The following is a 26,989-nucleotide window of genomic DNA, read 5'->3' as shown; positions in this document are numbered from 1 at the left end:
TGCCGCTTACCCACAATTCTTTGCGCCGTGAAAACAATCAAACTAACAGCCTCCCTGCACTTTGTGTCTCTCTACTGAAAGTCTCTCTGGCTGCTGTCTTTTATATTTAGTGCGTAGAATAAAACATAATCGACCTTTCAACTACGTGTCAACGTCAGCAGGAAACACAGGACGTGTCTTGTCAGGTGAGAAGAGTCACATGTGGACAGAGCTGCTACTTTTAGAGCTGTTTAGTTAGCAGGTTAGCTAATAGCACTCAGTCTGACCTGACAGCAGCTCTGTTATCTGTTAAAGCTTCATGTGTGTCTGTTACATACATGCAAATTTATACTATTTAGTTTCATTTTAATAGCCAGCTCAGTATGGCGTCAAAAGTTATGATTTTTTTAGTTATAATGTGAGTTATAAAGAGCAATTTCCTGTATTTATTGTGCAATTTCCAGTATTTATTGTTTATTTATTGTGCAATTTCCAGTATTTATTGTTATTTATTGTGTGCATTGTTCCAGTATTTATTGGTTATTTATTTTGCACAATTTACACTACACATCATAACAAAAAAATAAAAAAATAAGTAATATACAGTGCAGGAAGAGGCAAACAAAAACACTGGGCTTATCTGAAGCCTCCACCTAGAGACAAGATTAATATAAAGAAATAATATGAATACATAATAGTGATAACAAACAATTAGAGATATATATATAATAATAACAAATCTGTATTTTTGACAGTCCGATTAATTTAATTAAATAAATTAAATGAAATGATTACATTAAACAATTGATTGCCATTTTATTGAATTTTTATACAAACATTGTAATATTTTGGTCAACAAATAAAATGACTCATATTTGTAAAACAATAATAACAATAAAATAAAAAAACGCACAGTAAATATATCAAAAAAGAAAAGTGTGTGTGTTGCGTGGAAGTGTATGGTTAGTGTTTGTGAGGAGGATATTGATTTAAATATCTATAAAGACTTCTGGGCAATGGTAACCAAAAAGCTTAAAGGGAAGTGAGCTTTCTGCTATTTTATGATTTAACTTTCTACTTTGTGCCGGCTTTTCTATTATTAAAGACTACAAGATACTCAAAGTAAACAGGGTGACACCAACTCAAACTTCCTGATCTGAAACATGTTCTTCTGGCACTGCATGCGTGACAGAGGAGCGACAAATACAATAATAGTCAGTAGGTTTGCAGGAGGGCGTGGTTTTTTAACTCCCATAAGACAGCAAAGGGGCTGGAGATAGACTCTCACTCCACTCTGCCTGTTCAACCCTCAGTTCCTGTCGCTGGCTAAGATGGCTCATCTCACAGAGCTGTTCAAGTATGTCGAAGACAACCAGGATCTGTACGTGAAGGTAAGCTCATCCTGAGAGACGTTTTGATAGTTCAATGTAACTTTACTCCCTGTATGATCTCTTGCTGTTATGGTCAACTAATCATTGTGGTGATTAGATTGCAGTCAAATGTCTGTCTTCATCCTGAAGACTGAGCAGCATTGCAACTCATTCTATCTGTGTCTGTGCCAAATCAAGTCATGGATGTTGAGCGACTGGACCACATGAAATCACATGTGACGTGACATTTTGACTTTAGTTGTTGTAAAACTTTGTGGAGCCCAAACATGCTAAGACACATTCACACTGACACCATTTTACACATTTGAATAAAGCTTCAAAGACGACCTGTTATGCTTTTCTGCTTTTTCCCTTTCCATTAGTGTGTTATATAGTTTTTTTGTGCATGTAAAAGGTCAGCAAAATTACAAAGACCAAAGTCTACGCCAAAGGGAGTTACTCTCCTCCACAGAAACACTGCTCCTGAAACTACCTGAAATACCTTGCTTGAAGTCCGGCCTTTTCTTCCGTAATGTGGTGATGTCACCAAGTAACACATTTGCATAATACCCGCTTAGCGGCTAGTTTGGCACGCCCTCAAATAGAGTTGTTCCAATACCGAAATGTGTCCGATACTGCCCAAAATTCGGTATCAGGTATCGTCGGTCGATGCACCGATCCGATACCATAATTCATTAACCCGGAATTTTTTTTTACTTGTTTAACCGGAAATTCATCCTTCTTCACCGCCCCAAAACAGCAGCCTTCACTGTGTTGTCGCTCTGGATGTATCATGGCTGCTACTGGCAGCTACTGTTTTAGAGCAGCGAAGAAGAACTGATTGCAGGTAGTTTTTCACGTGACAATAGCAAACAACAACAGTGGTAGTGGAGAGTGTCACGGTAGTCAGAGCGAGGAAAATATCAGCCGTGGAAAATCCAACAAGTAAAACTGTATGTATTTGTTCATGTTTTACAAAGGGTTTAACCTGAGCCTGGCCATACAACAAAGATAGTAATCATATCACATCCATACATGGTCAGTAGTAAACAGCTGTTAAATAATAATAATAACTATATATTTTTTTTATTACGCTGGGATCGGATCGGTACTCGGCAATAGTTAGAGTGGAGCGTCTCAGACAGAGGGTGAAAAGAGCCGTTATGAGAAAAATAAAGCATTTTTTGAACATTAAAACATGTAAACATGTTCTAGTAGAAACCCAAAATACAAGTATGCACCTGAAAATGAGCATAATAGGTCCCCTTTAACAAAATATGAGCCTTAAAGCATCTCAAATGTAGACATGCTGTATAAAACACCTATCATGTTTTCATAGACAACTTTAAAATGTACTTGAATTTTTCTTGTTTCCTAGCGCCTCGCAGACTGGGTGGAAGTCCAGAGTGTGTCTGCTTGGCCAGAGAAACGCGGGGAGATCAAGAAGATGATGGAGATGGCAGCCAAGGACATTGAGAAGCTGGGGGGAACAGTGGAGATGGTGGACATCGGCCTACAGAAGGTGTGTAAGAATAGGATGTTCCCTGTTAATGTTTGGACTTCATCATTAGTAATGCATTGGTTTTTCCTTGCTTTCCCCATGTTTACTGTTTTGTTTGATTCAATGGTTTTAATTTAGCAGAATGGGCCTTCTTTGTAACCTTTACTAACGTGTCGTTTTTGTTTGTGCATGCAGCTTCCCTCTGGAGAGGAGATCCCCCTGCCGCCTATCATCCTGGGTAGTTTGGGGTCAGACCCGAGCAAGAAGACGGTGTGTATCTACGGCCACCTTGATGTCCAGCCAGCCAGCATTGACGATGGCTGGGATACAGAGCCCTTCACTCTGGTGGAGATAGACGGTGAGAGCATAAGTGTTATGGTTTCTTCTTGGTACACAATTACCCTGAAGCTGTTTCGATGTGATCTGGAAAGTTTCTCAGTTAAAAACAAAACAATCTTATTGGCTATTGAAGTAGACTGGAATGCCGTTCTGGCATGTGAGACGGGATGAATTTATCTTCAGGGTTTCTGTTTCCAGTCTTCAATGTATTATCGGATCACCTTTCAGCTTGGCAAACTTATAGTATCACATCTCACTGAAATAAATGTCAAAACATGTCCTGCAGAGAAGGCCTGATGGCAGAAACAGTTAACAGAACAGGTAAATGTAGTTTAACTGAGCCATGACCAGGCTGCAGAATAAAATTAAAACTGGTAATTTGCACATAACAATAACATCAAACTCCCTCTTTGGTGAGCAGATAAGTTGTTTTTACTCCCTGTTACTTAAATGTAGTGTCTTGTTTAAATGCTCTTTGAGCTTTTATCAGCTTTGTACTTGTGATCATATCACAGTTTGCTGCATATTTCCAAAGTCCAGCCCGGTTACCACATGTTATAGGGTAGAGGCATGCACTTAATCATGTCTTATCTGCAAGCCTCACGTGTCAAGTTGAACAAGTGCTGTTGTATTTAACAAGAATACATTCAGCTTTACAGAAGGCAAAAGTGCTCGAGGGAAGCATTTTATTTAGTTAATGTATTACATGATGGCAGATAAACTTATTTTCCATACTTATCATTGTCATCGTCTGCTATTCACCAGCTCAGCAGCTGACACAGCATTCCTGAAGTTGTTGCTATGCATCATTAAAACATACTCAATAATGCAAATTCTGTAATAATTTGTAAAATAGTACATATAATAATAGTATAATAATTTGTGTGTGAACCCTGTGTAATGTATCCGCTCTAATAATCAGCTTCCTTATCTGCTGCTGTTCTATAGATAAAGCAGTGCAGATTAGGTTTGTCATCTATTATGATTCATTAACAAGCCACACATATTAGCAGTTTATGTTGATGACACATGGATTGATCAGCTAATTTTCTTTTTTAGTTCTTCCCTTTTTTATTTACCCAACTGGTCTCATGTACTTTCTGGTGATAGTCAGCTGACAAAAAGAGCCACATCCACTTCCTCCTGTCTCGTTTCTGTCTGCTCAGCTCTGTTCTTGCTTAGGTCGTGTTTTACTATCACGTTGTTTAGTTTTCCTTCCACTTTTCATCGTGTGGAAGAGTTCCTTAACTTTGAAACAAGTGAATGAATGAATGAATTTATTCTTTTTGTGTCATGCATATAACTAAGACACCACAAATTATACATACAAGCCTAAAAACTTCAGAATAACTTGAAAGATGGTACAATCAAATAAAAACCCAGGGCTTAAAATGTGTTCTCTTTGCAGGGAAGCTCTATGGAAGAGGTTCCACTGATGACAAGGGTCCAGTGTTGGCCTGGTTTAACTGCATTGAGGCCTATCAGAAGATCAAGCAGGTAAAATTCCCACCACAGTTTCATTTTCTAATTTATAGTTTCTTATTTTGGGCACTGTGATTAGGGACAAAAAGTCATTAATCCTCCAAGTTGGTCCAGCAGCAGCAGCTCCTTGCTGCTCAACCACACTCACACAAACCAAGCTTTCTTTATCCTTTTTGCTGAGACAAAACACACAACAAAAAATAAGTACAAAGTGTCAGTGATGTAGGACCAGACCTCTGTAACAAGACATGGTGTAGTCGCAGTTAATGTGCAGCCAGCCAGTCTCACTGATCATGGTGTTACAGAGTGTTTCACTGTGAAGAACAAACCAATATTGGTTTTAGTTTGGTTTGGTTATGTTCCATCCAAAAATAACCCACAGCTGTTTATTCATGACGTGGTAAATTGGGTGTGGTTGAACGGTGATGGGAAACATCAACACTGTTGGAATGTTCTGTGAATGACGAAGTGGAGATATACGTTGGTGTGGTGGCTGGAAACATCGTTTGGTATTTATAGAAGGTGAATGGAGTGATAATTGTAGGTTAAATCTGTCTCTGATATACATTTTCAGAGAATTTTTCTTTCATTTTCAAAGCTGCTTTTTGAAGAAATTGGATTGTTTTTTACAGATCAGATCAGGTTTTTTGGTTTCCATAACCAACTGCTAGAGATGCTGGTTATGGTGGACAGTATGGAAACACTTTGACTGAGCCATATTATGCTGAAAGCAGCATATTTTTGTTTTTCTACGGGTACAAAAGTTTTGCTTTTGGCGTTGTGACGAGGAGTGATTTTCCAAAATGATTCTGCATCCTTCTGAGAAATGAATTATCTCTGTGTTAAAGTACAGAGCTGACTCTATAATTGCCTGCTGATCATTTTAGAGCCGTCAGCAGGAGATGTGGTCAAAGGTCTCTGGATGAAATCGGTAATCAGGTCTTATCCAGCCATCACTTAATGATTAAACCAAGTCACGTCAAATGTTGATTTGAATGATCTTTACTTTTCCCTGAAACTATGAGGGAAATATCCCAATGACATACTGTAGGATGAGCTGAACATTAATTAAGGAGCTTCAGTCAACACACCCAGAATCCTTTCTATGTTAAACATAAAAGTTAGTTTCCAAATGAAAAGGTCTGATGGTTTTTTGCAACACAGTGAGGCCTGATAATGACATATATTGAAGTTTTAACAGAGTTTTTTTCTTATCTCTCTTCATGCAGGAGCTTCCCATCAACATCAAATTCTGCTTCGAGGGGATGGAGGAGTCCGGATCCGAAGGCCTGGATGAACTGGTGTTTGAACGAAAAGACACCTTCTTAAAAGACGTGGACTACGTCTGCATCTCTGACAACTATTGGCTCGGCAAGACCAAACCCTGCATCACCTACGGCCTGAGAGGAATCTGCTACTTCTTCCTTGAGGTGAATTGTAGTTCTGTTTATATGTTTTATTAAACTGTGTCAAACACAAGTCTAGTCCCACTGTAATGCAGTTTTTCAGCATAACACAATCCAGGTTTTTGTGAAATTGTATTTTGGTGAAACCCATTAAAATGAATGTTTATTTTTTAATTTAAAGGTGCATTGCGGTGACAAGGACCTACACTCTGGGGTGTTTGGTGGCTCTGTTCATGAAGCCATGACCGACCTGATTGCACTTATGGGCAAGTGAAGCTGATAATTGAACTATATAATCTCATAAAAACTAATTTGAGTGCAGTTTTAGAGGAAAACACTGGTAATAAATATTAATTTTCTTTGACCTGCGCTTTAGACATTTTAAGAGAATTTAAATCTTCTGTCTGTTTCTTTCTACTCAGGCACCCTCTTAGACAAGAAAGGGAAGATTTTGATTCCTGGGATGAACGACGACGTGGCCGCTGTGACCGATGAGGAGAGAAAGCTGTATGAGAAAATAGAGTTTGACTTAGAAGAGTACTGCAAAGACGTTGGAGTCGAAAAGCTACTGCATGACTCCAAGGCAAGGCATTGATTTCTGTTTCCCTCAACTCAAAGATGTAAAATAAGCTGCAGTACTCTGGATTACTGCGTAGTAATTTATCATAATATAAGTGTACTGTTCTTTTTTTTTCCTGTAGGAGAAAATCCTGATGCACCGCTGGAGATATCCATCTCTTTCTCTTCATGGCATCGAGGGCGCTTTCTCTGAAACAGGAGCCAAGACTGTTATTCCCCGCAAGGTCATCGGCAAGTTCTCCATCCGCCTCGTCCCCGACATGGACCCCAAAGTTGTGGAGAAGCAGGTAGACCCTGAAATATCTAAACACTGATTCTAATACTGTAGTCTTCATGTAACTAGAACACAATACAATTAAAGTCTTTGCCAGTGGAATTTAAAACTTGATGACTTTGCCAACCACTCAAGTCCCTTAGTGGTAGTGTGTCACATTTCTTTGTAAATTAATGTTGCTTTTACAACTGAAATTTTACAAGTGAAGCAGATTTACAGAGTAGCCTAAGCCCGACCTTCCAAAGTGGATCTATTCTTCTTCACAACAAATCAGTGATTGATGATGAAGACAAATGATGTGACAAATTGTCTCAACAATACTTTTGTTCTTTCATCATCAAGGTTATCGATCATCTGCAGAAGAAGTTTGCTGAACTGGAAAGCCCCAACAAGCTGAATGTGTACATGGGCCACGGAGCCAAGGCCTGGGTCTCTGACTTCAACCACCCGCACTACATGGCTGGTCGAAAGGCCATGAAGAGAGGTACAGAGGCTGAGTGATGCAAGACCGATAGAAATACATATAGTTAAAGGATCAGTTCAGTATAACGCACATACTCCTACTGACCCCCACTGTTATCTAGCCATCTTGATAGTTTCAGTTTTGTATGCCAGAGTATTGAAATAGTTAGTTTGTGGGGCTCAAAGCACTGAAAGACAAAGGTAGTGTGTTTTTCCAGAAACAATTTCCTGGTTACTCAGAGTAATCCTCACATGCCACTGTCGGCAGTTTCAGAGGTAGAAAACAGTGATAACAAAAGCCTGTCTCACAACCTCAAACCAGAAATACAGCTGATGTCAAGATACCACAAAGGGTTAAGTGGGAAATGTGTTTGTAATTTAGGTGAAATGAAAATAAGTTTTGTTTCCTAACTTCATCTGATCATTGTTAAAGAGAAGGGTAATGCTTAAGGATCAAAGTCTTTTTTTGTTACTCTGTCCTTAATGGTGAAGAGATTTTTTGACTTTCTTCACTCATATTGACTGTTCCTCCCATGTTCTCCTCCTCATCCTCGCTGTGCCATAGTCTTCGGTGTGGAGCCTGACCTGACCCGTGAGGGTGGAAGCATCCCCGTCACCCTGACCTTCCAGGAGGCCACAGGACGTAATGTCATGCTGCTCCCTGTTGGATCCTCTGATGATGGAGCTCACTCCCAGAATGAAAAACTCAACAGGTATGTCTCAGCGCAAAAACTTAATTTCCTTATTTTCATTTCTACCTTTATCACTGCAGTTGAGAAGAGAGGGGTTCAAAAAGGAGTTGCTAGATGAATCACTGTGGACAAATTTAGATGTGATATTGAGGAAAAGAAATCATAATATTGAAGGCCAAAGTAAAGCATGTTTTAAAGCTGTTAAGTACTGTCAGTCACTTCCACATTTAGTTTTACGTTATGTTGAATTTAGTGATAGTTCAAGTACAAATTTAATTCTTCCACCCAAAAGTTATAAATGAAAATGAGAAGCAACAATGTGAACTTTATGAATGATCTTTTCGATGGATTTTGTCAACTATTCACCAGTTAAACAACCTCATCACTGTTTTATCTTTCCAATTTCAGAACCAACTACATTAAGGGGACCCAGATGCTCGGTGCATACTTCCACGAGGTTTCCCTGCTGGAATGAAAGGATGTCTCAATATAATGACGAAATGTAAAATATGTCCATCCTCACTATCAGAGCCATAGCCTTTGTGGTATGATTTACCTTCCACAGTCAGCAGTTTTATACACACACTTCCCCCCCGATAATAAAAGTGTTTTTCTTTGTTACTATTTGTTGACTTTTTTTCTGGAATGCATTAATAGGTTTTGCTGTTACTGTAATGCACTGCATCACTTATCTACTTACAGTATTGTCCCAAAATAATGTTTATTTTCTGTTAGCATAAAACCACCAGTACAACCAGTCCTGTGCAAACGAATCCCCAGTTACTATGTACAGTATGTAGCAGTCAGCTCTACATATTTTTTTGCACAGGCCAAAGCCAGTTGAAAACTGATGATGAATTTATTATAACTTAACAAAACAGGATACACATTTTGGATAATTCCACAAACACCAATGAAGTGAACGAACATAAAGTAATGCACACTGCAATGGATACTCATAAGATAGTCAGTGTCTACCTGTAGGTGTAAGGATCTTGACATTCCTAAGGAGTGTGGCGGTCAGTCACAGACTAGAAACAACGGGCCTTATTCTCAGACTGAATTGTGCAGAGCAACGCTTTGTTTCACACTGTACAAACACTCAATGTAATAACGGCATTGTGTAAAAACTGTAGTTATTGATTTAATTTAAAATTGTTTTATTTACATACCAGTAGCAGAACAATAACCTCAGGGACATCAAACTTGGAAAATATATTTTTCATTACACTGAGTCTTTAAATTTTAAGATCAAAACCTCAAAAGTGATGTCACTTTCCAGTATACCAATATAGAGTAAGTACTCAGATCCTTTACTTAAGTAAAAGTAGCAATACAGTGATGAAATACTATGTTACAAGTAAAAGTCTTGCATTCAAAATGTTACTCAAGTAAAAGTACAAAAGTGTTGGCATCAAAGTATACCTAAAGTACCAAAAGTAAAAGTACTCATTTTACAGAATAGCTGATTTCAGAATAATATATATTATATTATTGGTTTCTAATTATTGATGCATTAATGTGTAAGCATCACTTTAATGGTGCAGCTGGTAAAGGTTGGGCTAAATTTTACTACTTTATATATTCTATCTGATGGGTAGATAAAGTCTTATCTTAACCTATAATAACATGTCATCAGCATTTATTTGTTGATTATATGTTGTTTTTATTAATCAAAATCCGCAAAGTAACTTTAATTATCCCAAAAAATGTAGAGGAGTAAAAAGTACCCTACAATATTTCCCTAATTCTAGTGCAGTAGTTTAAAGTATCAGAAAATGGAAATACTTAAAGGTCCCATACCATGCTCATTTTCAGGTTCAGACTTGTATTTTGTGCTTCGATTAGAACATGTTTACATGCTGTAATGTTAAAAAAACCCTGTATTTTCCTCATACGGTCTGCCTGAATATGCCTGTATTTACCCTCTGTCTAAAATGCTCCGTTTTAGTGCATTTCAACGGAATTGCGTTGCTAGGCAACAGCTTGGGTCCATGTGTACTTCCTGTCAGTTGACATTCACATACACTGCAACCAGGAATAAACTGGGACACATTTAGAATGTTTACGTTTAAAATTGTGTCAAGGGTCTAAGTATCGTATATTTGTGACATCACGAATTGGCAGAAATCCTGACAGCTTGTTTCAAATGCAGAGTTTCTGAATATGGGCTGTGTGTATTTCCCTGTGAATTGAGTGTTTCGAAACTTTCACAGTATTTACGTATATAGGACTCAAGCCTGCTTTATAATAAAAAAAAACATGAAAATCTCACTTTTTTATAATATGGGACCTTTAAGTGAAGTACAAATACCTCAAAATTGTATTTTCAGTACAGTACTTGAGTAAATGTACTTAGCTACTATCTATGATATTAACTCTGGGGGTATATATAGTGAGTGACATCATAAAGACCTGATGCTCTTTCTTCATATTCAAACTGGGAGTTATGAGTGCCTGTCCCTTTAAGAAGGAGGCGGAAGTGAATGGAGCCTGGCGGAAGTGGTGCCTGGCAACCGGGCAACCCTCCTCTGAGTGTAAACCCTCAACTGATATATCAGAAATTCATGAGATTGACAACTATTACACAGACTGTTCTTTATTATTATTATTATTATTATTTTAAAATCTCAATCGTCTTCATCCTCTGATCGCTAATAAAGTTTTTCACCATAATAGTCCGTGTAAAAACAGAAAACTATGTTTAGTGAGACCGGGGGATACAAGAAAGAACCTGGCAACACAAGCTGTCATTTTCCCGGCGCGGGAAAAATCGTAAACAAACACAGAGAGGAAGAAAGCCCTTTAGTGCTGTCTTCTAATATGATAGTTAGCTATCTACACGTGTGTGTTATCGTCTGCTTGAGTTACTATAAGTTTTATTAGAAGAAGAAGAAGCTAAAGTAACTCACGGTTACAAAAAAAAACAACGTTTTCGCTGAAAAACGTTATAAATAACGTTTGTAATGAATTAAAGTGAGTTAAATCTGACCGGTATCGACCTGTAAACGGTACTAATGGATCGATACAACGAGGTGAAAGTGGAGCTGAAGAGCTGGGAGCAGAGCTTTGTTAAAGACCATCAGAGGAAACCAAACAAGGTCATTTAAACACTAAACATTAGCAAACTAATGGCAACCCATTTATTCCCTTTATAATAAGATGTTATATATGCATGTATAAGCCTGTGGCTTCTTCACCTCTCCTGACACATTTCTTGTTTGTTTTTTTCATTGACTGGATTTTGTGCAGTTTTATATATGTGCAAAAAAATAGATAAATAAATAAATAAATAAATAAATATTTTCTAAGCATGCTTTTATTATTGTTATGGTTTCATTATGGCTCTGTTGGTCCACAGGACATACCACCACTTACTGCTGCAAACTGTGTTGTTTGTTTCCCATTTTTTCACAATATTTGACTATTAAAGTGCTCTTTTAATTCCAGGAGGATATTGATGAAGCTCCAGAGGAGACCAGGAGTGAGTACAATCCATAACTTGGATATACAAGTATACAAGTATATACAAGTATATACAAGTATACAAGTGTATATACAAGTATACAATCTGCATCTATCTGCACTACCTGCAACTACCTCTCCTAACCATTGGTGCACTTTAAACTTTAAACTTACTTTACACTACATCCCATATACCATTTTTCTAGACTGTACATATTACATCTATTTATTGTACACTACATTTTTTTATTGACGGACGGTACACGCTATGTCCATTCACTATGTTCATTCACTATGTATATTCTGTATTTCTATTTATTGTTTTATAATCTTTTTGTACACCTGTACCTCTGTATCTGCGCTTTGCTGCTTTGACACCTGAATTTCCCCCCGGGGATTAATAAAGGTTCATCTTATCTTATCTTATCTTATCTTATCTTATCTTATCTTATATCTAGTCCATCTCTAGACATAAGTATATTGTATTACTGTGTGTCTTTATTCCAGAGCTGTATAAAGAGTACCGCAGTTTGAAACAAGCCAAAGAAAACAGCAGCAGTAATGCAGCCAGCGGACACGCTGAACAGGCCAGATCTACAGCCGGGGTCAACACAGGCCAGAAGGTATTCAAGAATGTGTGTTTGTGACTGTGGGTGTTTGCGCTTCCTGTCCGGGGCTTCCTGTCCGGGGCTTCCTGTCTTTTGTCCTTCCTCAGTGCCTTTGTTTTTTTTTTTAACGTCCAACTGTTTTTTTTGGCAGCTTTTGGGCTTTCTCACACTCCTCTGTCCCCAAACCTTCCCTGGTGTTACTACTACTACTAACTACTACTACTCTTCAACCAAACTTGCTTTTGTAGTACTCAGTACATTACATCATCACCCCATTAACACTGCCCACAACCCTCCTCGTCTCTGACTACAAGTCCCACCTCTGCCTCAAGAAGATGCAGTTTGTTCAGGTTTAGCCTTGTGTGCTGTCTTTGGACTCCTCTGTACATATTAAGCTATGTCATGTTTCAGTTGAAATGGTACCATTATGTAATACTTCAGAAAACTTGCCTGATATCACTTCAGCTATTCGCTTATTTTGATTTTATTTGCATAAATAAGTTATAAAAATACAGCATATTTTGTGAGTGGAATCTGTGCTTTTACTTTACATGATTTCTTTCTCAAATGACACTTTTGTGATCAGTTAGTTGCATTACCCTCTACCAAAAGTTGCCTCTTGTAAGCAATGCGTACACTTCAGAGAGATTTTTTATAGTTGTACTAAGACAAATTGTTTCCTCTATCTGCTTTTCGTTGATCTACGTAGGAGGCGGACTGTTGGGGTGCCCATCTGAACCGCAGTTCACAGCCTGTATCTTCTCCCAGACTGACAGCCGAGGAAAGAGACAGTCTGCAGGCTTCTGCCCAGTACTATGGCGTAAAGCTTAAAAACAACCTGGCGACACTCCGTAAGGTGAGGCACACTTTAAAAAAAACTGACCACACCACATTGTGGTAAGAGAGAGAAAGAGCTGTACACTTAAAAACTTGGCCTTCTAAAGCGACAGAGTCATCACAATAACAATTATTTTGTTCGTTTTGATAATCCAGGAGAGACCTGTCTCAATGAAGAAATCTGTCGTTCCCGGCCGGATGCCTCTAAACTCCTTTAAAGATGGACAAATTGGACTGACAAACAGCCCCGTTGCTGCCGCTGCCACCAGCAAGATCACTTCCACTGACCCTGAATCCAGCCCTTTCACACCAAGGTAATTAAACGCAAGTCTGTATTGTAATTTATAGTGTTTAGTATATTAAAGGTCATCAAGTATATTCCAAGGTGTCCTAGGTGACGTCTTCAAATGTCTTGTTTTGTCTGACCAGCAGTCCAAAACCCAAAGACATCCAGTTTATAATGATACAAAAGATGGAGAAGCATAAAATCCTCATATTGGAGAACTATATCAGAGTATTTTTTGGTATTTTTGCTTCACGAGTGACTGAAACGTTTAATTAGTTATCAAAATAGTTGATTTTTTTTTTTCAGTCGATCGATTAATCCAATAATTGTTTCAATGGCTTGTGATGTTATTTGCAATACAGCACACAGACACTGATTTATCAGTGTTTTTGATTTTTCAGCAATCATTTTCTAAAACTGAGATACCCTGTCTTTGTTTTAGTGCTGTTGTTACATCTTGGCCGCCACTGTGATGAAACAATTGCACCTTTGCAACCTTTAGTGATTTAGAAAATGAAGTATCCAATATTGTATTATTAATGTCTTTTAATCTTTTTTAATAACTTGTGCAGCCAAGCAATGTACCTCATATGAGCAGTAATGGCCCTCAAATGTTTTGTGTGAACTAACCTTGTAATTGTGTCCTTCTTTACAGAAGATGTAAGCCTGGCCTCGGGTCCCTGGCTTCAAAGACACCCCAGAAAGTGGAACCCGAGGAGACGTTTGAACCATTCAAACCTGTCATGGAGTCTTGTGAAGAACCTGAAAGTGCTGCCAGTAGTTGTGGTGGTAGTAGTAGTATTATTAGCAGTAAGAGTAGCATTAGTAAAGTTTCACAAAATCAAAATATCTCTCGTCCAGCTTCCTCTCCAGCCAGATCTTCTGCCTTGTTCTCGTCGTTATCTTCTTCACCTAGTGTAGGAACTTCAAGAGGAAAGTTAAATGAAAGTATAGGAGCTTCAGGAGAAAATAAAACAGAAAATGTTGATACTTTAGGAACTCCACATAAGGGCGTTGATGAGGCAGGTGATGGGACTTTGATTAGCTTTAGAGGAAGCCCTCAGGTTCTTGGAGGTTTCAGAGGAGGAATGGGAGGTAGAGGCAGCGGAGTTAAGTCCTCTCCTGCCAGCAGACTGAGTTTTGTTGACAGGAAGTGGCTAGAGAGGTGTCAGGTGTTTGGAGAGATGGAGGCTGAGGTGAGGCCTGGAGCAGGCAACCAGGAGATAGATCTAGAGAAAGGAGGAAAGGGAGAAAGGGAACGAGAAGGACAAGGAGATGAAAAAGTTGAAAAAGAAGAAATAGATGCGGAGGGAGAAAGAATAGACAAGGCAATAGACTTGGGAAGAGATGAAGGCTTTAAGAGCATTACAAGTGACACAACAGTCAGCGATAGTGCGCCGAAACCTTCTTTACAACACACTGAAAAAAGCAGAGGAGGGGAAGGAAAAGCGAAAAAGAAGGGAGGTGAGGAGATTGAAAGAGGGCTGACGCCACCATTAACGCCAGAAGACAACAACGAGACTAGTCAGAAATCCAAAGGCACAAAGAAGAGAGGGAGGAAAAGGCAGAGAGAGGGAGAGAACACGGAGGGAGAGACGACAGAGGAGGGAGGAGTGAAGAAGAGGCGTAGGAACGGCAAAAAGAAAGAGGAGAGCTCCGATGTAAACGCCAGCTCAGCTCAAACAGGAGGGAAGAAAAGGAGAGCCAAGAAAAAGGGAGACGAAGATGGAGAGGCAGAAGAAGAAGAGAAAGAAAGCAAAGAACCTAAAAAGGTAAGTTAGATAATTGTATTCATTTCCACATAATGTGCAAATTAGTTAAACACAGTATTATTCCTGTCAAGGAACCTCAGGAGAACTTGTTAGGAGAAATAGAGGAGGACGTTGCAGCCAGGAGAGCGCATCGCATGAATCGCACTCAGCCCGTCAGAGCCAGGTGAGACCAAACACGTCCTGCTGCAAAACACGTGTTGAAACATCTCTATCATTTGTATTCTGTGTACAAACAATTCTTTATTTGTACAGCGGCGTGAAAGGCGCAGAGGGTAACTTTGTGAAGATTAATCTGAAGAAGAAATCTCACGTCAAAGGATACGCACTCAGAGGGGCAGGTCTACGCAAACAGGTACGTAAAACCTGTTTACAATATCCCTCTGAAGAATGGATGTATTTGTGTGCCTTTGTCAAGGAAATCTAAACCATGCATCCAGTTTCACACGACTTAATAGATTCATAGTATATCCAGAGTTACAAAAATGTGTTGTCATAAATGTACTGTGTGTGTGTGTTTCAGATGTACATGCAGAAGTTCCAGCTGAAAGGCGAACGTTTTGGGGGAGGCGCAGGATTCTTTGGCAGAGGAGGGAGGGGTGGATTCAGAGGGGGGGGTGGATTCAGAGGGGGGTTCAATCGGCAGGGTGACACCTGCTTCAAGTGCGGAGGGACCGGACACTGGGCCATGAACTGCAAGGGACCAGGTAATATACAAAGAAAATAAAGAATTTGCTTTTTTGACTAAAATAACCCGAATGAGACCGACTCAAATAAATTTCAGTATAAAGTTTTCCTGAATTATATTTGTTCATTACAGAGGCTTCATCTCCTCAATCAATGCCATTCTTTGTTATGGTGTTTGGCAATTATCAACTAAACTATACTGATGCATTATCAGGTCATTAAATGCACATAACTGGCTGTGACTGCTTTCTTTGAATGCACAGCCTATTTGCCTGAACTCCTCAGGACTAGTGATTATAGATTCAGCTGTTTGACACCAGACTGTAAACATCACCTCTGAGTTGTTGGTATTGATGAACAACTCTGTGTTTTGCAGCCCCTCCGCCTCCTGCTGCTGAGGACCAGCCTGCTGAGGAGGAGCCGTTTGAGCTGCCCACTCTGGAGGAGGTTGCCAGGGCAACAGGCACACTACACCCTCAGACACTGGGTACGCCTGTTGAACTTTTACTGTTATTGAGTGTGCTGCTTTCTACCACAACTAACCAGTTTTTTGTGACAGTCCAGTTCCAAAAAATGTATTTTTTTACCTGCCGTATAAATAATATAATGTTGCTTTTCAGGTTTGTCTGTCTGTTTTAAGTAAATACGCATGCAGGCCCCCCAATAATTAGTGACAACAGTATTTAATGCATCTTGAATCAACCACATAATATTCACACAAGCAATTTTGTAAGATTGCATCAACATTTTGCATGAAAACAAAGTAACTTTGGCTGGTTATTCAAGTTTATTTTGTCTTAAAATTACCAAATTAAACTATATGTCAACACAATTTATCTACAGTGTACCGTGTCCGTTACAGCTAACAAGTACACTGGACATTTAGAGACGGAGCACAAGGAGAATTCGCTTTTACCTAAAATCCTAAATCATCATACATGGATTCATTAATGAAATTTTAGTAGTATAATATTTTTTTTTCCATGAGGTACAGTTGCAATTTAGTAGGGCTGCCCTCTCTTAGTTGATTAGTCAACTAATCAGTCGTTTTGTTCTTAGTCGACTAAGATTTCTTTAGTCGATTAGTCATTTTTTTAATGTTTTTTTTCATGCTGAATGACTTATTCCTAAGAAACTTATGAACACATCTCTGGTAAAATTACAAGATTTAAATTGGTGCTTTTGTGTGATTCTTTGTGGAGAAACTCAGTTTCACAGATCTGTCGATTAAATCAACTAATCGATTAGTTGACTAAGAATGTCTTTGGTCAAGAACAGCCCTACAATTTAGTTGCAGTAATCAATACAACTTTGCCAATCAGGTCACAATGTTTGAGAGAACAAAATAATCAATCATTAGTTGCAGCATCACAGGTATTTTTCTGTGTATAAATCCAGATGTGTTTGTGTGTTCCAGTGGCGTCTCCCAGTATCACAGAGGAGCAGCCGCACCAGGACAAGGAGGTGGACGGTAAACAGAAAGACGAGGTGTTGCTTAACGTGATCCGTCCTGATTATGAGCGTCCTGATGCTCCACCGCCAATGGAACCACTTTATCATCTCAAGGATGACGGGAAAGTCCAGGGTAAACACTTTTCACTGTATAATTAAATACAACAGGATATACTGTAGATATAGTACATTTGCTCAAAAGTTTATGTTTTATTTGTGGGAATATGTGTGTGTGTTTAGAAACACCTGCTGAAGTGCACGCAACTCTGCGAGAACTCGGCTATCAGTCATTTAGACCAGGACAAGAGGAAGCCATCATGAGGATCATGTCAGGTATGCACTCTACACACATACTGTATACAAACATACTGTATGTACATCTATAATCTCTGTGTTCATGTTTGTCTCTCTTTCTCTCACTTTTTCCTGCAGGTCTCTCTACCCTCGTTGTGTTGTCAACGGGGATGGGTAAATCATTGTGCTATCAGCTCCCAGCCTACCTGTACGCTAAACGGTCAAAAAGCATCACTTTGGTCATTTCACCTCTCGTCTCACTGATGGATGACCAGGTAAAAGAAATCATCCAACATTTTGTCATCGCTGATCATAATTGAAGGGTACTCCTCTCGCTTTGAACAGTGATGCAGTTAACACATTATATTGTGAATGTCTCGTGTGTGTGTGTGTGTGTAGCTGTCTGGCCTGCCAGCCAATCTGAAGGCAGCCTGTATCCACTCCAACATGTCGATGAAACAGAGAGAAGCTGCGATAGAAAAGGTAACAGACACAAGAGACTTCAGAGTTGGAGGAAACACTACAGTTGTAGGTTTTAAACCCCAACATCTTCCTACGCGTCTCAAAGAGTAAAAAACAAAACCTACATCTAACACTTTTCAAAACTCTTCTCCCGCTCATTTGTCTAGATTTAATATAAAAATCACAACACATAGTTCCCTTTTTTTCTGTAAACTGTTTAGAGGTGTGTTGATTGTACAGTAAAGCAGTTTAAACCAAAGAGAAATCTACACTATCATATGTTCAGTACTTTTTTCAGCCCATAATGTGTGTTTCTCCAGGTGAAGTCGGGCCAGGTGTGTGTGCTGCTCCTCTCTCCGGAGGCTCTGGTTGGTGGAGGCGGTTCAGGTTCGGGGTGTTTGCCCTCGGCCCAGGAGCTCCCCCCTGTGGCCTTCGCCTGTATAGACGAAGCTCACTGCGTCTCAGAGTGGTCGCACAACTTCAGGCCCTGCTACCTGAGACTCTGTAAGGTGGGTTAATGATGGCGTGTGTATCTTGGACTGTTTTAAGTTGGGGGAAAAAAACGTCTGAACATTAGAAGAGAACGCACAGAATTTTATTGTTCTAAATATTATAGCATTATGATAGTACAAGTGATATAGATACTGCTGTTGTTTAAAGGTGATATGGTCAGCAAACAAACCAACAATAATGAATCTACAGATACTTTAAGAAGACATGTGAACAACCCAATTTCAACACATTTAAAACTACCACACTTTACAGTATGAGAGCATTTCAAAGAGTATTTAGTGTAAAGACAGTAAAGGATTGCAGTGTACATATTAAACAAATATTAAGTGACTTTCCAAGGTTAGATACCAGTTGTCTCTAAAATTAGATTTTACAGTTTGAAACCAATATTATATATTATATAAATCAGAATAATCTGCAGTGCCTTTGGTGTGTATTTATCTCTCTGTTTCCACATCTGATGATGGCTAAAACCAACATTTGTCTATCAGCAGCCAGTCGCACACAAATATCCTTGGCGTTTTATTTTACAATTGCCGCAACAGTCACAAAAGAAACTATATGATGTGTGTGTGTTTGTAGGTACTGAGGGAGCGTTTGGGAGTGCAGTGCTTGCTGGGACTCACAGCCACGGCCACACTGTCCACCGCTCTGGACATCGCACGCCATCTGGACATCACCGATCGAGACGGCATCGCAGTCCGATCTGCAGCGGTGCCTACGAACCTGCATCTGTCTGTGTCCATGGATAGAGATAAAGACCAGGTGTGATGAGTCGTGTGTTTCTCTAGTGGGTTTAAATATTCCTGCTCAGTGGAGAAAAGTATTCTCCAGACCTCTGCACATCGGCCCCCACGTGTCTGTCTAGAAACATTTGCAACTTTCTGTTTTATATTTTTCTCTGTCTCTCTTCTATTTATCTATTCAGGCTTTAGTGTCCTTGTTGAAAGGCGATCGTTTTGGTTGCCTGGACTCCGTCATCGTTTACTGCACCAGGAGAGAGGAGACGACTCGCGTGGGGGCGCTGCTCAGGACCTGCCTGCAGGGCGTGCTGGTGAAAGAAAACAAACACATCAACAGTCAGACACAACACAACTCTGCAGGACAGAGAAAGAAAGAGCTGGGTAAGTCATTCATATTTTTGATCCACCAAAGTGGAGAGAATCATGTTGGGCGTAGGGATGAAATGTAAAATGACTCCATCCGACATGTTAGATTTGAAACTAGAACACGGTATGGAAAGCTGTTGTGTTACATCCCTCAGAAAGTATTTACTCCTTTTGATATTTTAACTTTTCTCTCTTTGCCTCCATCTCTCTCTCTGTTATTACCGTGTGTGTCTACATTTAGCAAGGAAGAAGATTCGCAAGCCGCTGAAATGGCAGGCGGAGTCGTACCACGCCGGCTTGTCGGCGTCAGAGCGCCGCCGCGTACAGAACAACTTCATGTGCGGGGAGCTCAGAATCGTGGTGGCCACTGTGGCGTTTGGCATGGGCCTCGATAAATCTGACGTCCGCGGCATCATCCACTACAACATGCCTAAAGTGGGTAGCGGTCTAATTTATGTAAAGCAAAAAAAGCTCCTCAAACTTTGTAATCACATTGAAACGTTGACATGTAATCTACAACTGTATATCAGGTTTGATGACATTTTTGTGAACAAGAGCAAATCTAAAACATAGATGAAGAACTTGAGGTCCATTTAGCAGTTTGTTCTGGAGCTTTCGATCCTATCACATAATCATCATCAGCAGTCATGCTTTGGTAGATGTTCAAATTTCCATTTTTTTTATGGAGAAAATTAAAAAAACACCTGTTTTCCACTTGTCAAACATGTAAATACATACTAAAGGTACTTTCTCAGATAGATTCAAACCTAGATAGTACAACCAAAGAGCCGGAGTCTTATCTCTATCAGTATTAACTTACTGGTGTTAACTGTTTTACTTTTTTTACTATTTCTCCAGAGCTTTGAGAGCTACGTTCAGGAGATTGGGAGGGCAGGAAGAGACGGAGACCCAGCACAGTGTCACCTCTTTCTGGACTCTGAGGTAAGACTATGGTTGCGTCCGAAATTCCACACTAACATGCCATTTAGTACGCTAAAACGAAAGATTTTTTAGTGTGTCTGAAACCTTAGTATGAAACCAATAGTACGTGAATTGCATCCTATTTCTGGCAAAATATTACAGTATGCAAACGCTGGACACTATGGCAGCATATATATCCCACAATGCAATGCGGTAGTAACGATAACGTTCACAACAGACGTTGGCGGACAGCTCTGTAACGTCAATAACGCTTCAATATTTGTGTAAGTATAAGATTTGACCTTGCTGGGTGTAACATATTTTTGAAATCATTTCAGACTTTGATTTTCAAAAACCATCGTTTTGGTCACATGAGGTTGGCACGGGTTACCATGGTTACACGTCTCCAACCATTATAAAAGAGGCTCTCAGGAAGTGACGACGTAAATTACAGCTCAGTGCGTCCGAAAAATGACATACTGCTGTTCATTCACACAAAAGTATATTTAACGATACACAGTATATTTGAAGCATGAATACATTGTGTGTGTGTGTGTGTGTGTGTGTGTGTGTGTGTGTAGGGTGGGGACCTCTGGGAGCTCCGTCGTCATATCTACGCGGACACAGTGGACTACTACACCGTAAAGAAACTGGTCCAGAAAGTTTTCCCACCGTGCAAATGTAAACAGATACACCAGAAACAACAGGAACTTGTAAAGGTAACTCTACCTCTCTGTGTGTGTGTGTGGTCTAAATGCTTTTCAAGAAATAGCTTTGAGATCATGGTACTAAAGCAAAACAATACTAAACTGTCTGTGTGTGAAGGACATTGAAGATGCGGAGCTGCTGGAAATGATGGACGCGTGTGATCAGGAGAGCAGCCTGAACCCTCCCGCTCAGCAGGACGTAGTTCATACAGACACACCAGCACCGTCTACTGCACAGGTAATTAAAAAAGAAAATGATATTTAATATCTTTTTACTCTTTCTTCTTCACTCTTTAACCTAATGAAAGACCGTTAAAATGCAGTTTACACTGAAGCAAATAGGAAATTGAAGATGTATCTGTATTTATCTGAAGTTATCTGTATAAGAAACCAGAATTTTGGACAAAATGACGAATGATGTGACCTTGTTTTCACTGCAAGGAGTCGCCACATACCGATGCAGCGGAACAACCCCTCCAAGAAGATAGAGATGAAGGAAAGGAGGACAAGAAAGAGGAGCAGGCAGCTGAACACGAGGAAGCTGACAGTTCGATGACGCACAAGGACGTGGAGGAGAAAGGAGCCGGCGATTGGCTGAGGGACCAGGAAGAGGAGAGCAGAGATTGGCCCAGAGAGCGGGTGTGTCACACGCACGAGAGGGCGATTCCCATCCAAGAAACTGTCGAAGCTCTGGACATCACAGAGGAAGGTACGTGGAAACACACACAAGGTCATGTACGGAAGTAAAATGTGGTGGCTGTGATGCTCCAACTGCAATGAATCTTGTAAAACAGTAACAGGAGAAACACAAGTAGAACAAAACCAAACTGTTGAAAATTCCCTTTTCTCTTTGTGTATTTCAGGTGTAGAAACGCTGCTCTGTTATCTGGAGCTGCATCCTCAGCGCTTTGTGGAACTCCTCCACCCCACGCTGTCTGTGTGTAAAGTCAGCTGCTACAGTGGACCGAGACAGCTCCAGAAAATCACTAAACTGTATGAAATGTTTCTCATTCTTTTAGGATGCTCTAATACAGGGCACTGAGAAAGATACACAGTCTGCACCATGTGTGCATGAATGTGTGTTTGTTTGTATAAAGATATCCGTAGACATGTTGTCTTTTGAAATGGCAATGGCATATCATGCTTATTTGACTTTATTTCCTTTGTTCCACAGTTGCCCTCCGATTGCCGTGGTGTTGGCCAGAAGGCGGATGGCGGGCGAGCGGGTGGAGACGTGCGATCAGCTGGAGTTTGATGTCGTCGAGGTTGCGGACACTATGGGATGGCAGCTTCCTCTTGTGAAGAGAGGACTCAGACAGCTGCAGTATAGCAGTGGTACGTGTGCGCACTAATAAAACGTGTTAAAACGTGCATAGCTTGGAGCAGCTCAAACTCTTTTACTGACCTCTCTTGAAAATCTATATATTTGTGTTAAATGTGCGTTTGGGTTTGTCAGGGTCTATATGTTTCTGTTGTCTTTTTTTTCTCTCGTCTTTCCTTGACGTTGCTTCAATAGTCTTCAGATATATTTCATCCCCCTGGGGTAGATTCTGGTTTCCAGTAATATCTACGCAGACACAGAAGCAAAAACACAGCAGGGAAAAGATGTCACTGTTTGAATTAAGTCATGTCCCACTGTAATTAATCACAACAGTACTCAAACTGTCTGCCTCTAACCTCCTTTCCTGTGTTGGGGAAAACATCACTATATAAACTGACGCTCGCACAAAAAGTGAATAAAGTATACATTTATGAAATTGACTCAACAATTAATCATAAATAATGTTTTTTCAGTTGGCGGACGTAGCGGTGTCCACGTGGAGTTATCCTCCTTATCGTTCTACTTCCGTTCCTTCGGCGACCTCAGCGACGAGGAGATGGACAGAGTTTGTCAGTTCCTCCATAATCGAGTGCAGAACCAGGAGAGAACGCAGCTCTACCAGCTGACCGCCTGCTTCAAGGCCTTCAAAAGGTACACACACACACACACACGAACACACACACACACACAGAATAGCCTAACAGCTCCAGTTAAATGTATCATAAAAACCTATTTTTTCACAGCCTTGAAATGTTTTTTTAGACTGATGACTTCCTCCTTCCTCCTTGTATTATTTGTCTGTGTTGTGTTGCTGAGATGGTTGCAACTGACCACATCAACAAATACCAGAAGTAAATGACAATAAAATCAGATTTTGTGATCAAAGCTGCAACGATTAATCGATTAGTTGTCAACTATTAAATTAATCTGCCACTAGATTGATAAACGATTAATCAGTTTGAGTCATTTTTTAAGAAAACACGTCTAAATTCTCTGACTCCAGCTTCTTAAATGTGAATACTTTCTGGTTTCTTTACTCTTCTACGACAGTTAACTGAATATTTTTGAGATGTGGACCAAACAAGACATTTTAGGACGTCATCTTGGGCTTTGGGAAACACTGATCGCCATTTATCACCATTTTCTGACATTTTATACCCAAAAGAACTTATCGATTAATCGAGAAAATGATCAACATATATAATAATCATTATTTGCAGCCCTATTTGTGATTGACATTGCCTAAAGCAATATGATTTTGTAAACCCAATCTGTCTGTCACTTAAGTCATGATGAATTCATGTTAGAGATTATTTGTGAGGGTTGCGAATGGGTAATACTCGTTTATAAACGTTGCTATGAAATCATGTAAATCACCCTCCTGTAGTAAAACATTCCACCCTTGTGACACCTCAAACTTTTTTAAAAAGCCAGCAGAGACAATATAGTCCTGCAAAATGTCTAAAGCATTCAAAGACTTTATAAAATGGTAATTTGGCCTCTTTCTGTCTGTTCCTTATCATGTGCGACTGTTTGTGTGTTGTCCTCTGTCTGTACGCTTGTCTACATTACCTCATGTCTGTGTGTAACTTTGTGTGTGCGTAGTGTTGCGTTCCAGAGCGCGTCGTCCTGCCTCGAAGATTTGAACGAGAGCCGCAGTCTCCAGCTGAAAGAACTTCTCTCCGAGTACTTCGGCAAGAGGCGAGACCGAAGCCTCGCGCTCGCACCGGTGGTCGTCGAGGAGCTCGACAGATACAAGGTGAAACACACGGTCGGGAGTTATCAGCTGAATATGTGTCTCAAAATGTTCTGGATGTTGTAGTTGACTTGTGTGTGTTTGTAGTTGTTGGACTGGGAGAATCAGATCAGAGCGGACATCAGGAGTTTCCTCTCCAACCGAAGTGATGAGAAGTTTTCTGGAAGAGCTGTTGCCAGGATCTTGCACGGCATAAGTAAGAGCACACAAACGCCTACATCTGATGATGCTCCTACAAAATATTCAAATATATAAGTAAGGTGATCACAGACGCCACTTTGAAGTTATATATAAAAGCACATAAACCATGTAGCTTTATTATAATGAAACAAGTCCACTTAAACAATTCAGTGGTAAAGTTATGCAGTGAAAATGACCAAAAGGACTCTGAACCTCTAGAGGGTGTTCTAGGATCAGTGAATATGTTGTGAGCTTGACGGTGTTTAACCTCACTACAGGCAGATTTATTTTATTTCTCTAATTCGATCAGACTGATGTCGTCTTTTTGGAAGTACTGTTATCTCACGCAGGTCACATGATCTCCATAAACCTTTATCTCTGCTGTCCAGCAAACCTGTAGTTTTTACTCCAGCTTTGTTGTCACTATTAACCAAGTCTTCTCTCTTCTTACTCTTAATTACAAATTGAACTACAGGGGTGAGGTTACACCCATGGCCCTAGTGAGTGTGCAAGATTGCAAGGGTCCTAATTTAATATGTTAAAAAAATTAGAAGATCTTAATATATATAATATATTAATCTATAATATCTAATAAATTGTACTAACAGAAGCCCCAAACCAGATTTCACCACCATTCAGGAGACGCAAATTAGGGGTCATGTTGTCTCTTTGTCTTGATGGACTATATAAACACAAGAGACAATGATGGAATAAGTCCAGGATTTTATCATTCTATTCCAGACAAAGTCTGATATATTGTGTGTTTTTAAAAAAATTGATTACGATATTTAATTGCACATTTTTTATCTGTTCAAAATGTATCTTAAGGGGAGATTTTTTTAAGTATTTAATGCTTTTATCAACATGGAAGTGGACAAACATGCTTGATTATTATTATTGGAAATCAATTAGCAACACAAAACAATGACAAATATTGTCCAGAAACCCTCACAGGTACTGCATTTAACATAGAAAACATGCTCAAATCATAACATGGCAAACTGCAGCTCAACAGGCAACAACAGCTGTCAGTGTGTCAGTGTGCTGACTTGACTATGACTTGCCCCAAACTGCATGTGATTATCATAAAGTGGGCATGTCTGTAAAGGGGAGACTCGTGGGTACCCATAGAACCCATTTGCATTCACATATCTTGAGGTCAGAGGTCAAGGGACCCCTTTGAAAATGAACATGCCAGTTTTTCCTCGCCAAAATTTTGCGCAGGTTTGGAGCGCTATTTAACCTCCTTTCTGACAAACTTAAGTTTTCTAGTTCCATATGATAACCCGCTACAACATCCGAAATTGTGTTAATGCGTTAAAGAAATTAGTCCCGTTAAAACAAATCTGCGTTAACGTGTTATTATTGCATTAACAGCCCTTAAAAAATATCTATTAGAATGTGAATAAACTGACATAAAGTTATCAGCTGTGGATCGACATATGTGCTTCATTTAAGGTGAAAAACAATCTCTGTTTCAGGCAGTCCTTGTTTTCCCGCTCAAACCTACGGCAGGGACAGACGCTACTGGAGAAAATACATCCAGTTTGATTTCAACCAGCTCATCAGACTGGCCACGCAGGAGATCATTCGCTTCAAGTGAGCAACCGAATGTGCACGCACAGAGAACGGCATGTACGCACACACAGGTCTGCAGACATGCACCATTCACCTACTCGTTGCTCTTGGGCTCTGGTTTCGATGGATTTGGCCGGAAACACCAGTTTTTGTTCCTCATATCACTTGTATTGCATCATGTTGTTATTTAATCTGTGAAGTTTTTCTTTGTAGACTAATTAAATAAAATATTTCTATTTTTCTACCTTGGTCTTGCATTGTTCATTTATTTAAAATACCTCAGGAATATCTTCTTAGAAAACAATACAGATTTGTGTCGCATAGATGAAAAGCTCTTATCTTGTTTTAGTGGGTTTGATTGGAACATGGACTCAAACCTGAGAGAAAATAAAAGTTCTGACCCAGAAATGAACTGATACGAGGAAGTAAAACTACAAAAACAAAGACGGATTCCTCTTGTACCATTCCACTGAAGCAATGTCACTGACTCAATAAACTTTCAACACTTGACAAGAATGCAAACATTGACTTGTATTGACAGGAATATCTTGTAGCTCTTGCTTTTAAAAAGCTGTGTAATGATTAGCTATGAAGGAACTGGCCTTCTGCCTCCGAGAGGCCAAGGCCCAGTTACGTGTTGGTTGATCTTGTATGACAAAGAGATTTTCCAAACAGATGGGTTAAATCATAATAATACAATTTATTCCGAATAATTAAATGTTGCACAAGTAAAAGTAAAAGTGTTTACAGATATATCTGGATCCAACATACATGTCCCTGACGACATACAATGCATGGGTCAGTTCGTGAAGTCTGAACCCCGAGCTCTCCCTGATCCAGTCTTTTATGGTTTACACAATATCAATAGTCATGAGGTGTGACGCGTGATGCCTCTGCTGCATTCCTCCTTCCTCGTTATCACCTTCTGGCTCCGTCCTCATGACCTTGGAACATAAAACA

At 39.7% G+C, this 26,989-nt stretch overlaps 2 protein-coding genes across 2 annotated transcripts; both read left to right on the top strand.

The window, feature by feature from the left end:
- On the top strand, positions 1-8,708 carry cndp2 (carnosine dipeptidase 2). The gene is made up of 12 exons (XM_037795376.1): positions 1-185; positions 1,293-1,370; positions 2,728-2,871; positions 3,046-3,208; positions 4,598-4,686; positions 5,901-6,101; positions 6,259-6,343; positions 6,500-6,660; positions 6,779-6,943; positions 7,273-7,414; positions 7,958-8,105; positions 8,493-8,708. Exons 2-12 carry the CDS (start codon positions 1,311-1,313, stop codon positions 8,557-8,559), a joined length of 1,425 nt encoding a protein of 474 aa, XP_037651304.1. The 5' UTR covers positions 1-185; positions 1,293-1,310; the 3' UTR covers positions 8,560-8,708.
- Positions 8,709-10,325: 1,617 nt separating this feature from the next.
- Positions 10,326-26,271, top strand: recql4 (RecQ helicase-like 4). Its single transcript, XM_037796011.1, has 28 exons — positions 10,326-11,185; positions 11,535-11,568; positions 12,057-12,172; positions 12,867-13,013; positions 13,151-13,308; positions 13,936-15,052; positions 15,124-15,215; positions 15,305-15,404; positions 15,573-15,756; positions 16,113-16,223; positions 17,154-17,321; positions 17,429-17,521; positions 17,621-17,757; positions 17,882-17,965; positions 18,265-18,453; positions 19,040-19,222; positions 19,386-19,581; positions 19,808-20,001; positions 20,425-20,508; positions 21,069-21,206; positions 21,313-21,432; positions 21,636-21,903; positions 22,058-22,187; positions 22,369-22,529; positions 22,989-23,166; positions 24,121-24,274; positions 24,359-24,467; positions 25,933-26,271. The coding sequence occupies exons 1-28, from the start codon at positions 11,102-11,104 to the stop codon at positions 26,052-26,054; spliced, it is 4,851 nt and encodes a 1,616-aa protein (XP_037651939.1). The 5' UTR covers positions 10,326-11,101; the 3' UTR covers positions 26,055-26,271.
- The last annotated feature ends 718 nt before the right edge of the window (positions 26,272-26,989 follow it).

The sequence above is a fragment of the Sebastes umbrosus genome, chromosome 15 (genome assembly GCF_015220745.1).
Source record: "Sebastes umbrosus isolate fSebUmb1 chromosome 15, fSebUmb1.pri, whole genome shotgun sequence".
Classification (NCBI taxonomy): Eukaryota; Metazoa; Chordata; class Actinopteri; order Perciformes; family Sebastidae; genus Sebastes; species Sebastes umbrosus.
This window is presented reverse-complemented; position numbering and strand designations above follow the sequence as displayed.

Coding starts and splice junctions, on each gene's coding strand:
- recql4 (XM_037796011.1), top strand. CDS start 11,102: ATGGATCGATACAACGAGGTGAAAGTGGAGCTGAAGAGCTGGGAGCAG. Junction 15,757..16,112: donor CATGAACTGCAAGGGACCAG/GTAATATACAAA, acceptor TGTGTTTTGCAG/CCCCTCCGCCTCCTGCTGCT. Junction 20,509..21,068: donor ACCTCTTTCTGGACTCTGAG/GTAAGACTATGG, acceptor GTGTGTGTGTAG/GGTGGGGACCTCTGGGAGCT.
- cndp2 (XM_037795376.1), top strand. CDS start 1,311: ATGGCTCATCTCACAGAGCTGTTCAAGTATGTCGAAGACAACCAGGAT. Junction 4,687..5,900: donor CCTATCAGAAGATCAAGCAG/GTAAAATTCCCA, acceptor CTCTTCATGCAG/GAGCTTCCCATCAACATCAA. Junction 6,344..6,499: donor CGACCTGATTGCACTTATGG/GCAAGTGAAGCT, acceptor CTTTCTACTCAG/GCACCCTCTTAGACAAGAAA.